The 15,473-nt window shown below is 41.2% G+C and overlaps 1 protein-coding gene across 12 annotated transcripts in view; it reads left to right on the top strand.

The window, feature by feature from the left end:
* Positions 1-10,957, top strand: part of SLIT2 (slit guidance ligand 2) — a 165,991-nt gene extending 155,034 nt beyond the window's left edge. For 9 of the 12 annotated variants that reach the window (XM_039335885.1, XM_039335888.1, XM_039335887.1 and 6 more), the window contains 5 exons: positions 1,431-1,561; positions 3,296-3,450; positions 5,584-5,872; positions 7,532-7,743; positions 9,075-10,957. In XM_039335885.1, the coding sequence (XP_039191819.1) occupies positions 1,431-1,561; positions 3,296-3,450; positions 5,584-5,872; positions 7,532-7,743; positions 9,075-9,319 (1,032 nt within the window). In that variant the 3' untranslated portion in view covers positions 9,320-10,957. Of the gene's footprint in view, positions 1-1,430; positions 1,562-3,295; positions 3,451-5,583; positions 5,873-7,531; positions 7,744-8,181; positions 8,271-9,074 lie in introns of all 12 variants that reach the window. The other 3 variants (XM_039335893.1, XM_039335895.1, XM_039335896.1) reach the window with 3 other exon arrangements.
* Positions 10,958-15,473: the final 4,516 nt, after the last annotated feature.

Genomic DNA, 15,473 nt, shown 5'->3' on the forward strand with positions numbered 1-15,473 from the left:
ACGCCCAACGAAGAGCCAAACGCCTGGGAAATGACAATGCTTCTCATAAAGATGTTTGAGGGAAATGTTGTAAAACGCAGCCTCAAGTTGCAACGCTGTCGAGATGTGTCTTTTTAATAGGAGACAAGGACCGCCCGCTCAGCCACAAAGTTCGTAGCTGTGAAAAATGGTCATAAATCGCTTTTTTCATCGCTGTTGTAACTTTGAACGGTCACTAAATGAATTGTTGTAAACTGAGGACTACTTGTATGGATAAATTGCCTAAGAAACCATATAAAATAGACAAATCATACCTTCCACTTGCAACCGTTGGTTTAATGATGTCTCAGAGTTACAACGGCGCAGAAATAAGCGACTCCCGGTTGGCCCTTATGACCATCCCAGCATCCTCAGGGTGACACAATCACAATTCAGGCACTTGGCACTCACCACGTATTTGCAGTTGGTTTGCCCCACCCCGGGGGTCCTGGGATTGCCCATTGCAACTTTCCCCATCGGCTTCCCACAAGCCGAGTCCTAGGGGGGAGGCCAGCTTCACTTAACAACTGCATGATTTGCTTAACGACTTTATTAATTTGCTTGACAACTATGGCAAAGGAAGGTCATAAAATCGGACATCATTCCCTCAAGAACTGCCTTGCTTAGAAATGAAGAATCTTGATCCCAGCGGTGGTCGTAAATTGAGAACCACCATTGTAATTAGATGGTTTAGCAAGTAGTGAAAAATGTAGAATAAAGTTAAATGAAGCAAAGCAAGCTATCATCAGACCGAGATGGGGCCAAGGCCTGAATGCCCTCTCCTTTGAGCAGCTTCCCAAAGGCAGATAGGATGGGAGCCCCCCACACCTCTATGGGGAAGCCATTCCCAAAAACTGCCCCGGCCACTAAAAGGAGCACTGTCAGATTTCAGCTCATCTCCCTAAAGCAGAGCGGAAGACCAGTATCCTACTAATGAGAATAGATAGATAGATAGATAGATAGATAGATAGATAGATAGACAGACAGACAGACAGACAGACAGACAGACAGACATAGACATAGACATAGACATAGACATAGACATAGATAGACAGATAGAGATAGATAGATAGATAGATAGATAGAGAGAGAGAGATTGATAGAGAGAGAGAGCGAGACATAGACATAGACAGAGTGATAGATATAGAGATATAGATAGATAGATAGATAGATAGATAGATAGATAGATAGATAGATAGATAGATAGATAGATAGATAGATAGATAGATAGGTGATAGATGATAGAGAGAGACATAGACATAGATAGATAGAGTGACAGATAGATATAGAGATAGAGAGAGAGAGAGAGATAAAAATTACAACATTAACTTAAGGGTGAATTCGTTGTAGTCAATAATCTTTAAAAAAAACTTTAATGTTATTATTTCTAATTAAAAATGGTTTGCCATCAGATTTCCACAGATGAAGACAGTGGGATCCTGCTGTATAAAGGAGGGAATGACCACATCGCCATGGAACTTTATCGGGGACGGGTGAGGGTCAGTTATGACGCAGGATCATACCCAGTCTCTGCCATTTACAGGTGGGCTTATAGACAACACGCAGTCTTTGAAGAGAACTTGCATTGTTTTTAATCCAGCTGTGTTCCAGAAGTCATTTTCCAGTGAATCAGCTACGGAGATTCTAAGGTGCTTTTTCCAAAGGAAACTGGACTTTCATGGTTCAGTCCAGAACTAAGGAAAAGAATTGAATTGTTTTCAAAGAAAAAAACCAAGAAAGTCCCGTTGCCTTTTGGGAAAAAAAAGCATCTTTGGGATTTTCCGGTGTCGTTGTTTTGAAAATATATTTTGAAATGTTTTTGAAGAAGGAAGTTTCCCTTCCACTCCACCTGCGTGGTTTAGGAGATAAAACGGAGTGTATAATTCCTCCTTCCTCTTCAAAGTTGGAAAAGTTTAAACTATGATCTGAGGGAACCCAGCGGATCACGATCAAGTTTACCTTTTCCACGTTTCCTCTGCTCCCTTGGTAAGACCATGCTTGGAAAGTTGCAATTTTGGTTGCACAATATAAAAAAGACGTTGAGACTCTGTAGAAAGAGTGCAGAGAAGAGCAACAAAGATGACTAGGGAAGCTAAAACATATGAAGAACGGTTGCAGGAATAGCTGTGCGTGATAGCCGTGTTGCAATATCTCACACAGAGGGGCTCAAGCTGTTCTCCAAAGCACCAATAGGCAAGACAAGGAATAATGCTTGGAAACTAACCAAGGAGAAAAACAAACTAGAACTAAGGAGAAATTTCCTAAGGGTGAGATCAATCAACCAGTGGAACGACTTGCCTCTAGAAGTTGTGGGTGCTCCATCACTGGAGGTCTTTTAAGAAGAGACTGGGTCTTCTGCGTGAGCAGGGGGTTGGACTAGAAGACCTCCAGAGTCTTTTCTAACTCTGTTATTCTGCTACCTTCATTATTGATTTCACGCCAGATGCCCTAGAGATGGTATTCATATTGCTTCTTTTGGCCATATTGGAGAATATGATCTGTTTGTTTGTTTTTTTTAAAAAAAAATCCTCAGTGACTTTTCATGGAATAAAAATCCTAAAATCGGAAAAACGGTGCTACTTTGTGGTTAGAAATAATATAAAAAGGACTCAGGGCCAGATCTGTCAATGCAAGCATTTTCTGTACCGTAAAGGAAGACTTTAAACGGTTTCAATACTGCTTTTTCCCTAATGCTTTGGTACATACATTTGAAAAGTACTATAATTTATACCACCAATATATTATGTTCCACTTGCTTGAATTTAAATATTTTAAATATCCTTGGGATTGTAACAGGAAAAAGAAGCAGGATCAGCATAAAAGCAGTTTTTGTGTTTCCTTGAGACCAGATAGAAATACATTTGTTGGATTTATCTTTTAGTTTCTGCATTTGTCAGCTATTTTCTGGAGAACAGCAATTGCTATCTCGGTTCCACCTTCCTTGACCCTGCAGAATGTTGCCTGAATTCTTAATTTCCCAGTAAATTTGGGTAACTGAACATGTGGCTCCTTCCAGTAAATCATCCTCTGGTTTTAATCTTCTTTCGAAGGGCTGAGGCCAGAAATATTACGACTTCTTGGCAGAAAGTTGCACATTATCGCAAGGGAGGCTACTAAGAAGGCAAAGGGCTGTAGGTTAAGTTGCAAAGTTAATTTTTTTTTTAAAAAAAAGCCCCCCAAATTAAGAACGGTGAGCCAATTTTGTATTTTGCTAAGAAATTTTTAAATTCTTTTTGCAGTGACTAATATTTTTGAAACTAAACACTTTCCCTTCCAGCGTTGAGACCATCAACGATGGGAAGTTCCACATGGTGGAGTTACTAGTTATGGACCAGATTCTGTCACTATCCATCGATGGAGGAAACCCCAAAACCATCACCAACCTGTCCAAGCAATCCACTTTGAACTTCGACTCCCCGCTTTATGTTGGAGGTGAGTTCTTCCTGCCCCAGAGATGCAAAAAGCGGGTCCGGTGCCTTGGAAAACGCAGTTGGGCAAAAGCGAAGAAGAGCCTCCATTCTCACTTTTTAAAATAACTAAGGCAGGGGTTCTCAACCTTGGCAAATTTAAGACTTGTGGACTTCAACTCCCAGAATTCCTCAGCCAGCAAAGCTGGCTGAGGAATTCTGGGAGTTGAAGTCCACAAGTCTTAAAGTTGCCAAGGTTGAGAACCCCTGAACTAAGGCGTCTCACAGCAGCTCAACGGCTAAGCCTTTCTAAGCTCAGATTTAGATTTTATTTTATTTTCTGGGGTGGATGGAATTGTTTGCTATACCTTGCACTATATTAAGAGTGGAGTCTATCAAGTATACATCTGGAATATTTTTTTTCTTGTTCCTTTTTTAGTTTCCCTTTTTTATAATTTTGTGTGTTTCATTCTGCTTTCTTTTTGCATTTAGTTAATTTTTTAAAATAAAAATTAACTAAACAAAATCCTTTTTTTTTTGCCTTGTCAATATGGCTTTTATGGGTCTACTGTGGAGTGATCTAATTCAGCCACCAGAGGTCAAACCAAGTGTCAATATCCTGTGAAGTGATATATTATCACTGCGTTTCTCCAGCCTTATCCATCCAGTTCTGTAAAAATCCTATAAGGAAACCAGGAATGCTTTATAAGAGTGGGAAAGGTGGGAGCAAAGGGGCGGTCTGGATGTTTGTGTAGAAAATGGAGAGCAAGCTGCCTAGACTGGCCAGTGGATGACCTGCGTAGCATCTGCATTAAATAACAGAGGGACAGAATCCAGATCACGTGAAGTGTTAATACCACTTTACAAGGCCTGGGTAAGGCCACACTTGGAATACTGCATCCAGTTTTGGTCACCACCATGTAAAAAAGATGTTGAGACTCTAGAAAGAGTACAGAGAAGAGCAACAGAGATGATTAGGGGGCTAAAACATACGAAGAACGGTTGCAGGAATTGGGTATGTCTAGTTTAATGAAGAGAAAGACCAGGGGTGACATGATAGCTATCTTCCAGTATTTGAGGGGCTGCCACAAAGAACAGGTGGGGAGTCAAGCTATTCTCCAAAGCACCTGAAGAAGATAGGACAAGAAGCAACAGATGGAAACTAATCAAGGAGAGAAGCAACCTGGAACTAAGGAGGAATTTCCTGATAGATAGTAATCAGTGGAACAATTAATCAGTAGAAAGGAGAACTTATGGGTGGTCCATCACTGGAGATTTTTGAGAAGAGATTGGACAACCATTTGTCTGAAATGGTGTAGGGCAGACATGTCAAACAAGGCCCGGGGGCCAGATGTGGTCCACGAAGTGGTTTCATGTGGCCCGCAAAGCCATCCTGGAAACAGTGAGGGAACAGCCCCCGCTGCCTTTGCCCTGGCCCAAGCCGGCCGGTAGCCAATGTACAATTTTGTGGTGGCCATCTATGCTGGAACGCATTCAGTCTTAGCTCCACAAGGCCGTCTGGAAACCGCGAGGAACCACCCCCTGCTGCGTTGGCCCTGCCCCCTGGGTGCATGCTGGGGAGGTGTCACCCTTTGAGAGGAATGAAGAAATGGACCATGCCTTGGCGCTTGCCCCTTCTGCCAGAGACCCTCAGATCTGTCCTGCTCAGGCCCCCACAGGCGCCCTTGACGCGAATGATGTAGAGCTGGCCATGCCCACCCAGTAGGCCACACCCACTCCATTCACACCCACCCAGTAGGCCACACCCACCCGGTCCCCCGAGGGCAACTGCAGTGCTGATGTGGCCCTCAATGAAATTGAGATTGACACCCCTGGTGTAGGGCATCCTGCCTGAACAAGGGGGTTGCACTAGATGACCTCCAAGGTCCCTTCTAGCTCTGTTCTATTCTGTTTTGTTCTGCTCTGCTTCCATTCCATTCCATTTTCTATTCTATTCTATTCTATTCTATTCTATTCTATTCTATTCTATTCTATTCTATTCTATTCCATTCCATTCCATTCCATTCCATTCCATTCCATTCGATTCTATTATTCCTGTAAACAAAACGAAGTAACAGCGAGCTGGTTGTTTCAAGTGAGCCATTTCTTCCAGATGTTTTCCGTCCTTCCTTCCACCTCTTGAATCTCCCACCTCCAGGCTTGCCTGTGAAGAAAAACGTGGCCGCGTTGCCCCAGCCTCCAGGCCAAAATGCCACCAGTTTCCACGGCTGCCTCCGAAATCTCTTCATCAACAGCGAGCTGCAAGATTTTAGGAATGTCCCGTTGCAAGTGGGGATTCTCCCCGGCTGCGAGCCGTGTCTGAAGAAGGTCTGCGCTCACGGGACTTGCCAGGCAACGAGTCACTCCGGCTTCACCTGCCAGTGCGACGAGGGGTGGGCCGGCTCGCTTTGTGACCAGCAGTCCGGCAGCCCTTGCCTGGGGAACAAGTGAGTCCTGCTTCAGTACCACTTTTAATGGAGAAAGACTTTGGCCCGGGAGAGAAGCTTTATATGGTAGTCCACCAGTTGCAGCTGTTCATTTAGTGACCGTTCAAAAGCTACGACGGCACTGAAAAAAGTGACTCAGGCTGTTTTTCACACTTATGACCGTTGCAGCACCCCCAGGGTCATGTGAACAGAATTTGGCACCTGGCTCGTACTTATGACGGTCGCAACATCCTTTGGGGTCAGGTGATCCCCTTTTCGACCTTCTGACAAGCGAAGTCAATGGGGAAGCCAGATTCACTTCACAACTGCGTTCCTAACTGAACAGCTGTTGTAAACAGAGGACTACCTGTATTTGTATGAATGCAAGTGATCTAATGCAGTGGTTGTGGTCATTGTGGGTTCCATGTTGATTGTTGAGAAAAGCAGAACTTATGATCTGTGATATCCTGTCACAGGTCTTCCATGACACATCTACAGCGGCTCTTTCCCAGGTGTTTCTGCCTCCTTGCCTATCACTTGGAGGCGCCAAAGCTGATTTAGAGAGTTACTAGAATCCATAGCTCTGTTCCAATATTTGAAGGGCTCCTACAAACAGGAGGAGGTCAAGCTATTTTCCAAAGCACCAAAAGGCAGGACGGGAAACAAGGGATGGAAACTAAGCAGCAGTTAAGACAGAGGCCACCTACAACTAAGGAGAAATTTTCTAACCATGAGAGCAATCCACCAATGTAATAGCTTGCCTTCAGAAGTTGTGGATGCTCCATCACTGAAGGCTTTCAAAAAGAGACTGGACAACCATTGGTCTGAAATGATATAGGTTCTCCTGCTCGAGCAGGGGGTTGGACTAGACGATCTCCAAGGTCCCTTCCAACTCTATTATTCTACGTTAATAGAATATAAAATAATAATTGGAATAGAATGGAGAATGAAATAGAATAGAATAGAATAGAATAGAATAGAATAGAATAGAATAGAATAGAATAGAATAATGAAGAAGAGAAGGGAAAAATGAAGAATAGAATAGAGAAGAAGAGAAGAGAAGAGAATAATGAAGAAGAGAAGAGAATAATGAAGAAGAGAAGAAAATAATAGAATAGAATAGAATAGAATAATGAAGAAGAGAGGAGAATAATGAAGAATAGAATAGAATAAAATAATGAAGAAGAGAAGAGAATAATGAAAAATAGAATAGGAATAGAATAGAGTAGAATAGAATAATGGAGAAGAGAAGAGAAGAGAAGAGAAGAGAAGAGAAGAGAAGAGAAGGGAATAATGAAGAATAGAAGAGAAGAGAATAATGAAGAGAATAGAATAATGAAGAAGAGAAGATAATAATGAAGGAGAGAAAAGAATAATATAGAATAGAATAGAATAATGAAAAATAGAATAGAATAGAATAGAATAGAATAGAATAGAATAGAATAATGAAAAAGAGAAGAGAAGAGTTGGAAGGGACCTTGGAGGTCTTCTAGTCCAACCCCCTGCTTGAGCAGGAGACCCTAGACCATTTCAGACGAAGGGTTGTCCAGCCTCTTCTAAAATGAGAAGCCCCCCTGGGCCCTTTCCCTTCGGAGCCCAGTCCCAAGACGCAGATTGTCACTGAGCCTGAGGTCGGGTGAATAATTCACTGTTATTCTCTTGGGCTTGTCTCCCCTGTAGATGTGTACATGGTGCCTGCTTGCCAATCAGTGCGTTTTCATACAGTTGTAAATGCCTGCAGGGATACGGAGGCGCCCTCTGCGATGAAGATGGGGAGGTGTTTAACCCCTGCCAGCCCCTCCGATGCAAACATGGTCAATGCAGGCTTTCAGGCCTTGGAAAACCATATTGCGAATGCCGCAGCGGATATACTGGGGAGAGCTGCAATAAAGGTGAGCCTCCGGTTGGCTGGGACTCGGTTTCCCGTTAGAAGGGAAAAGTCCTAATTTTTATCTGAATAGCAAAAAAGTTTTGCTTTGGTTTTTTTTTCCCTTAAAAAAAATAAATAATCTTGTTCAGCATGCACATGCTCCAATTTTCTTTTCAATTTATTTATTTTTTAATTTTCTTCTTTATCTCCATCCCATTTTAGTACATTTTCAGCTTTGCTTTATGATTAACAGAGAGAGGGATGTTTTTAATTGCTTTTTCTAATTTTATAGCCTAAAACCAGGAAGGTTTTTCTTACCTCCCCCCCCCCCTTTTCACGATTTTGCTATAAAAACTTTTCTCTTTCTTCAGAAGCAACTTTTTGCTATATTTAAACTGCCGCCTTATACCTCCTGTGTCTTTCTGTATTTATTGTTTCTCTACCTACTGCAACTCTGAAGCCAAAACCAATGATTCTGCTGCTAGCTTTATCCCAAATTCTACTTTTGACCTCTCATCTTCAACTGATTTATCACAGCGAATTATGCAGGTGAGATGGATAAAAACAGGGTGAAGTTACCCCCCCCCTTTCCACTTCCCTTCTGTGTCTCCTGTCTTTTCTCTCCCTTCCCATTTCTAGAGCTGGTATTTATTTATTCTGGGCTTTTGGCATCTGTGGGATTACAATAGGACACGAGGATGGAGCTCTCCCACTTAAGCTGATTTTATGCCTCGATAATTTATGGAGCTAGGGGACTGGAGCCTCTATTAAATCACAGATTGGATAGTATTTAACTCTAGGTCTAAGAAGTGAAATTGCATGCCGTCTCAAACATTTCCGAACTGTCAAAGAAAACCAGCTGGCTGTTGAAAATAGAGGATATGTGTTTTTGTCATAAAGAAAAAGATTTAACTTTCCAGTTTTCTGGTCCTAGTAGTAGCAGTGCATTTTGAGTTTGGATATAAATCAGCAGCCAAAAAAGGCTGTTCTGGGTGTGCATGTCAGCTTTAATCCTATGGAGGAAAATCCTTGGGTTTTCTTTCTTTCTTTCTTTCTTTCTTTCTTTCTTTCTTTCTTTCTTTCTTTCTTTCTTTCTTTCTTTCTTTCTTTCTCTTTCTTTCCTTTCTTTCTTTCTTTCTTTCTTTCTTTCTTTCTTTCTTTCTTTCTTTCTTTCTTTCTTTCTTTCTTTCTTTCTTTGCTTGCTTGCTTGCTTGCTTGCTTGCTTGTTTTCTAAGCCAAAAGAAAAACAAAGCAGAAGGGATCTTGAGTGGCTACTCTGAGTAAGAGGCGCCATTAAGCGTCCCGCCTACCTAGTGGCCGTTCAGGAGCTGTCCTGCTTTTCTCCCCTTGCAGAAATCTCTTGCCGAGAGGAACGAATCCGGGATTATTTCCAAAAGCAGCAAGGTTACGCCGCGTGCCAAACGACGGAGAAGGTTTTGAGACTGGAGTGTAAAGGGAGCTGTGAGAACGGACAGTGTTGCAGGCCTCTGAGAAGCAAAAAGAGGAAATATCTTTTTGAATGCACCGACGGCTCCTCCTTCGTAGGCGAGGTGGAGAAAGTGGTCAGGTGCGGCTGCACCCAGCAGTGCCTCCCTTAAAAGCAGCCGGTCCTTTTCCCGCCCTGATTTCCTTTTTGGAAAATCCTGTACCAGCCGCTTCTTGGACTAAAGCAAGGCTTCATAGCGGATATATATTGTAAAATACAAAACAGGCTTATTTTTATTACGAGAATCAAAGAACTGCTTCTTTAACTACAAAAAGCAAAGTCAAATTGCTCAGAGGGACTTCTGGAAGCTCCAAGGACTTGAAGGAAGGAAATACATATATGTAAAAAAGAAAAGAAAAGACCCTGATAAAATTTTAACCGGGATAGGAAAATTTCAACGACTTTTAACACTCAACGTTCTTCAAGACACACTGAAGATACAGACGCCCTTCGCTCAATTATCTTTCGGTTTGATCCTTGCGTTGAGGAGAGAGAGAATATAAAGCTTTCCTTTTATCTACTTTAACTATAAGTTGGGGCAGAGGGACCCGCTTCACATTGCTTTGGTTTTATTTCCTTCACGAGACCGAGAAGACCGCTCTCCGATGGAGGAGACTCCTTTTTACAAGTTGAAGAAGAAAAAAAAAAAAAGCGATGCATTTTGTACAGTGTAAAAAAAAAAAAAAGTTGAGAAAATGAAGAGCTTTTGCTAATTCACCATTATCCTAAGATCTTCTAATGCATTTTTTAAAAAAATGTTAGCATGTTACAAAGACAGGAAAGGAAGAAAGCATTTACCCGCCCTCTTACAGTATTAATTTCTTTTTGTAATATAAATGATAAGATTGATAAAATAGATTATTGTTGAGAAAATTAGATATAATAACGGAGTTTTGTTTCTATGAATTCTGAACGGCTCTATACAGTATTCTGTTTATTGAGAAATATTTATTGTATCAAAGTACACTGTACTTAACATCTAGGCCAATCTTTTTACTTTTTTCCCCCCAATGCTTTAATATATATTAATTTATATTTGTCCTGATATTTTTGTATTTTCAGTTTTTTTTAAAAAGAGAGAGAGAGAAAAAAAAACCTTAAAATCAGGATATTTGCAATAGGACTAATATAGCAGATTCTCACGGGATAAATAGATTCGGTCTGGGTTAATATTTTTTACTGTAACAAGTACCAGCTGGTATCCCTCATAAGACCAGAGATTGCACACAATCTGATTATTTTCATTATAGCAAGGAAAGATGACAACTCTCAAGTCTTTGTAATATATAAGGAAATTGTTTTTACAATAGGTGGCAGATGTTATAGATGTGATTCTCCCCTTCCCCACCAAGTATACGTTACTTTTCAGAAAATGAAACTATGTGTTGAAAATGACACTAGGAGATAGATATTTTCTAACTGATGTTCCCTTGGAGTTTCGTACCTTTAAAATGAATAAAAGAGGCTGTATTACCATTTCCCCCATTATTAAAACTACTTTACACGCCCAAATATTTTTCCTTTGTTAACACGTTGCTGCTAAGTATAACATAGAATTGGTAATAATTCTTTATAGTGGGTTGTGTTCTTTTTTAGTAAATCACGGGGTACCCTGTAAAAAGGGAGGTTTAACTTCTTTTATACAAGGAAAAAGATAGTTGTACATGTGTAATATGGTGCTGCTTTGTCTAATTTGGACTGGTATCAGTATCTTTACTGATATTTGTAAATTAAACAGATCTTTACCTCAGTGCCACTTCTTGTATTTCTCCAAGGGGTCACCAGCCTTTGCCAGGTAAACTGTCCTTTCAAATATGAACTGGAATTTCTCTTGGGAGAGAACGGCAAAAGTAGGAAAAATCAGTTGTTACTGCAGTTGCACAGCTGCACAGTGCAATCTGTTATACTTAAGTTTTACCAAATTGTATAAAACAGCGTGTCTTGAATTTGGCAACTTCAGCTCCCAGAATTCCCCAGCCAGCATATTGACATTTACAACTCTTAAAATCGCCAAGTAGGGAGTCTGCTGTGCCAGATAGAGAGAAGGCTGGATAGAAGAAAAACAGAAAGGAATGACTCAAAGGTGGCTTTTTCGAGAGACGACTTACTTCGTTTTTCTTTTCGCTTCTCATCCAAGAAGCTTCCTCAGTTCTGACTGAATTGGTGAGGAATGGAAGGATTTATCCTTCCATTCCCCACCATTCAAATCCAAGAAGCTTATTCAGTTCTGACTGGACTTTCTTTGTTTTTCCTTGAAAATGTTTCGCTTCTCATCCAAGAAACTTCTTCAGCTCTGAAGAAGCTGAAGAAGAACTGAAGAAGCTTCTGGGATGAGAAGCAAAAGGTCTTCAAGGAAAAACAAAGGAAGTCCAGTTGCCTCTTGAAAAAATGCCTTTAGGACAGCCATGATCTGGATGACGGAGAATCTCCATAGACATTCAGGAAGGAATAAGCTGACACTGTGAGGGAGAAGGTAGCAGAAGGACTCATGGACAAGAGAATGAAGTCTGAGGAACTTGGGGGTAAAACATCCCATTTTAAGCTTCCTAAGAAATGTCCCAGATATCTTAGCTCTTTTTAATATTGAGCTGTGGTGGTGCAGTGGTGAGAGTGCAGTATTGCAGGCTGACTCTACCCACTGCCAGCAGTTCGATCCTGACTGGCTCAAGGTTGACTCAACCTTCTATCCGTCCTTCCAAGGTCGGTAAAATGAGGACTCAGATTGTTGGGGGCAACAGGCTGACTCTGTAAACCACTTAGGGCTGTAAAAAGCACAATAAAGGGGTATATAAGTCTGCTTGTGCTATTGCTACTGCTAATACTGAGTTGGAGAGCATGTTCAGTCTTTTTAAGAAATATTGGAGAATTCAATGGGTGATGGAACGGAGAGGCGTTCAGAATGATTCAAAGGATGGAATTGAACAAAAGAGAAAGGAGGGCAAAGAAAAAAGGGAAGCTGGATGAAGGATAAATAAGATGAAGGACGAGATATCAAAATATCAGGGCAGAGAGAATTCAATCCCTTTCAAGGCCCTGCATTAGTTGTACAAACTTTTGTCTAATTCTGCTTTAGTGCCAGTTTGATGGCACGAAGAACCGAAAGATCAGATAGATCTCTGTTTGTTTTTTAATCTAACATGAAAATGACACTGCAGCTTTCTGTTCTTTTCCGTCCGAACTGAATTGTCTGCTCGGGCACGCTGGAGTTTTATGAGAGAATAAATTCCGCCTAATTTCATAGTCCATATTTATGTGTGTTAAAAAATGGTAGCATATCATTTTATTCTTTGGGGAGGGGACAGAATGGGAAGAAATGAGATCTTTTTGATGGTTATTGTAAAAGCAGAGGTCACGTTCGCAAACATTCCTCACGAGTGGCGAGGCAAAAACATTGATCGGAGTATCAATTATCTGAAGTGTCCCATCAAATTAATCTTATGGCTGCTGGACCAGGATAATTCTGTAGGCCTGAAACTACACCGTATGAACCACTGAATTCTAAAGCAATGATACAACAAGTGAAAGATACAATTACACAATTGAGGAAGGTTATATAAGTTGTTAAATTCGTTTAGTGGCCATCAAAAATGACAACAGCATTGGAAAAAAAGTGACGTGACCATTTTTCACACGACTGCGGCAGCACCCCCAGAGTCACGTGATCAAAATTTGGATGCTTGACTCTCATCCTCATTCATCCTTTTAGCCATCATCTCATCCAGTGCAAGATGAAGGCCTCTTCCACCCATGTTTCTACCCAAGGCGTTCCTGAGCTTTTTGCCAATTGGACCGCCATATTTGGCTGAGGTGGTCTTGATCCACCTTTTGCTTGGCAACCGGCTCATATTTATGACGGTCGCAGTGTCCCTGGGTCATATAATTCCCTTTTGCAACTTTCTGACCAGCAAAGTCAAATGGGGAAGCCAGATTCACTTAACAACTGTGTTACTAGTTTAACAACTGCAGCGATTCTCTTATCATCTGTGGCAGGAAAGGACATAAAATGAGCGAAACTCACTTAACAAATGTGTCACGTAGCAACAGAAAGTTAAGGCTCAGTTGTGCCTGTATCCTGAATTACATCTGAGAAACAAGCCAGAGCTTAGTGTGGAATGACAGAATAACAGAGCTGGAAGGGACCTTGGAGGTCATTGAGTCCAACCCCCTGCTCAAGCAGGAGACCTTATACCATTTCAGACAAATAGTTGTCCAATGTGTGATACTGTGAACTCAGCAAGTGATTTGAAATGTATTTAGTACCTTCGACAATGCTGAACTTCAAGCCATCAATTCCCAACTTCGGTATACTTTTATAAGAAAAAGTCTGTCTGGAGAAAGAATGATTTGGAGAAAGCAAATCCTGTTAATGCATTGACCAAGGTTACCCCCCCCCCCTTCCAGGCTTTGGTTGACTGCTCTCCAGGGCAGTTATAAACACATTAAGCCACTCTTTGATCTCACACCTTCTAGAGAAGCTTTAAATCAATTATCCATGAAGTTTCTCAGCTTCTGCTCTTTACAGCCCATAAAACTATATTTTACTGTGACGCATTATAGATCAAAGATAACAAAGGGGCTTCAGGTCCCAAGAAAGACATTATTGAGGGGTTATTATTATTATTATTTCCTTGTCTCTCTTTCAAAACACACAGTTGCATCCATTCAGTCCCAAAGATGGAGGTGAGGCAATCCTTTCATGCAGGTTCAACAAAGAATATTGTGTAAGAAGCAAGAATTCATTTCATGGGAAAATGACAGCTGTTGCATTAAGTGTAAAGGGTTTTTTTAAAAACACTAATACCTTTGTTGTTTTTATTTTGTATAGTATGCCTTATTTTAATTATGATGCTTCTGACATGAATAAACAAACAGTAATACTGCACTATTCTACACTATATATGAATGTAATATTTGCAGTATACAGCTATGAATTCTGGATGTAGTCAAAGGCACCTTCTCTTGCTACGGAAAGTTGGAGAGACAAGCAGCTTACTAAAGGAGTATCTCATGTAATGTAAGAGCCACAACATGCTTTTTTCCTAGAGGTATAAAGATTCTCCCAATATCTGCATTTGTCACAGTGTCATGTTTTTATACCACCCATTTTAGGTAAAGTACTTGTCAGTGCTCAGAGTTCGTCCTGTTAATTATTTTTTAAAATGATTTGGATCAGGGCATTTAGGAGACATTGATAAAGTCATCATATGACAGAAAAGTTGGGAGGGCTGGATGGATAGTACTTCTAGAGCAGGACTGGGCAACTACGGCCCCTTTACGGCCTGTGGACTTCAACTCCCAGAATTCCTGAGCCAGCCATGGGAACTCTGGGAGTTCCCGAGTTAGAATACCCAGGAATTCTGGGAGTTGAAGTTCACAGGTGGTAAAGGGGCTGTAGTTGCCCACTCCTGCTTTAGTGGAGAGGCGAAGGATTAAAAAAAAAAAGTAGATGCATGTCCACTGCAGGAAGAAGCAGTCAATAGATAGGAATATATTGTAATAGGGGAGAAAAAAAATCTGAAATTCTGCATCTCAGAAGGCACACGACGGGTGTGGTGGGTATATCTGGTGTGTCAGTAGCACTTCTGAAAGTGACACGAGTGTCCTTGTTAGCCAAATAAAACTGAGATCTCCCCACATGAAAGAGCATTCCCAAAGTCACCCTAGATTCATGACCTTCCCAGCCGGCATCCAACGAAGTCAATGGGGGAAGCTGAATTTGCTGAACGATGCAGCAAGTCACTTAAGTACTATGGCAAAAAAGCTCATAAAATCAGGTGCGAGTCATTTAACTCTTGCTTAGCAAGAGAAATTCTGATCCAATTTGTGGTTGCATGCCGAGGACTACCGTCGTAAGCCCCCTGCCCCATAAGACCAATAAAAACCTTTCTAGCATAAAAGCATATAATAATAATAATAATAATTAACAATTAATAACAACAATAATAATATCAAACATCCACATCTGCCTATCCAAGGTCCTTGGTAAGGACTCGATAGGTAGACAGTCTGAACATCTGGCTGACTGTGCGATGATCCATAATAACAATAAAAGTTGGAAGGGTCTGGGAGGTCATCTAGTCCAACCCCCTGCTCAGGCAGGAAACCTATACCATATTATAAGGGGAGCAACCTGGAATTAAGGAGAAACTTCCTAACAATGAGAACAATTAACCAGTGGAACTACTTGCCTCCAGAAGTTGTGGGTGCTCCATCACTGGAGGTTTTCCAAAAGAGACTGGACAACTATCTGAAATGGTCTGGGGTCC

Source organism: Crotalus tigris, unplaced genomic scaffold (genome assembly GCF_016545835.1).
Source record: "Crotalus tigris isolate CLP2741 ecotype Arizona unplaced genomic scaffold, ASM1654583v1 scf7180000017663.5292952, whole genome shotgun sequence".
In the NCBI taxonomy this organism is placed as follows: Eukaryota; Metazoa; Chordata; class Lepidosauria; order Squamata; family Viperidae; genus Crotalus; species Crotalus tigris.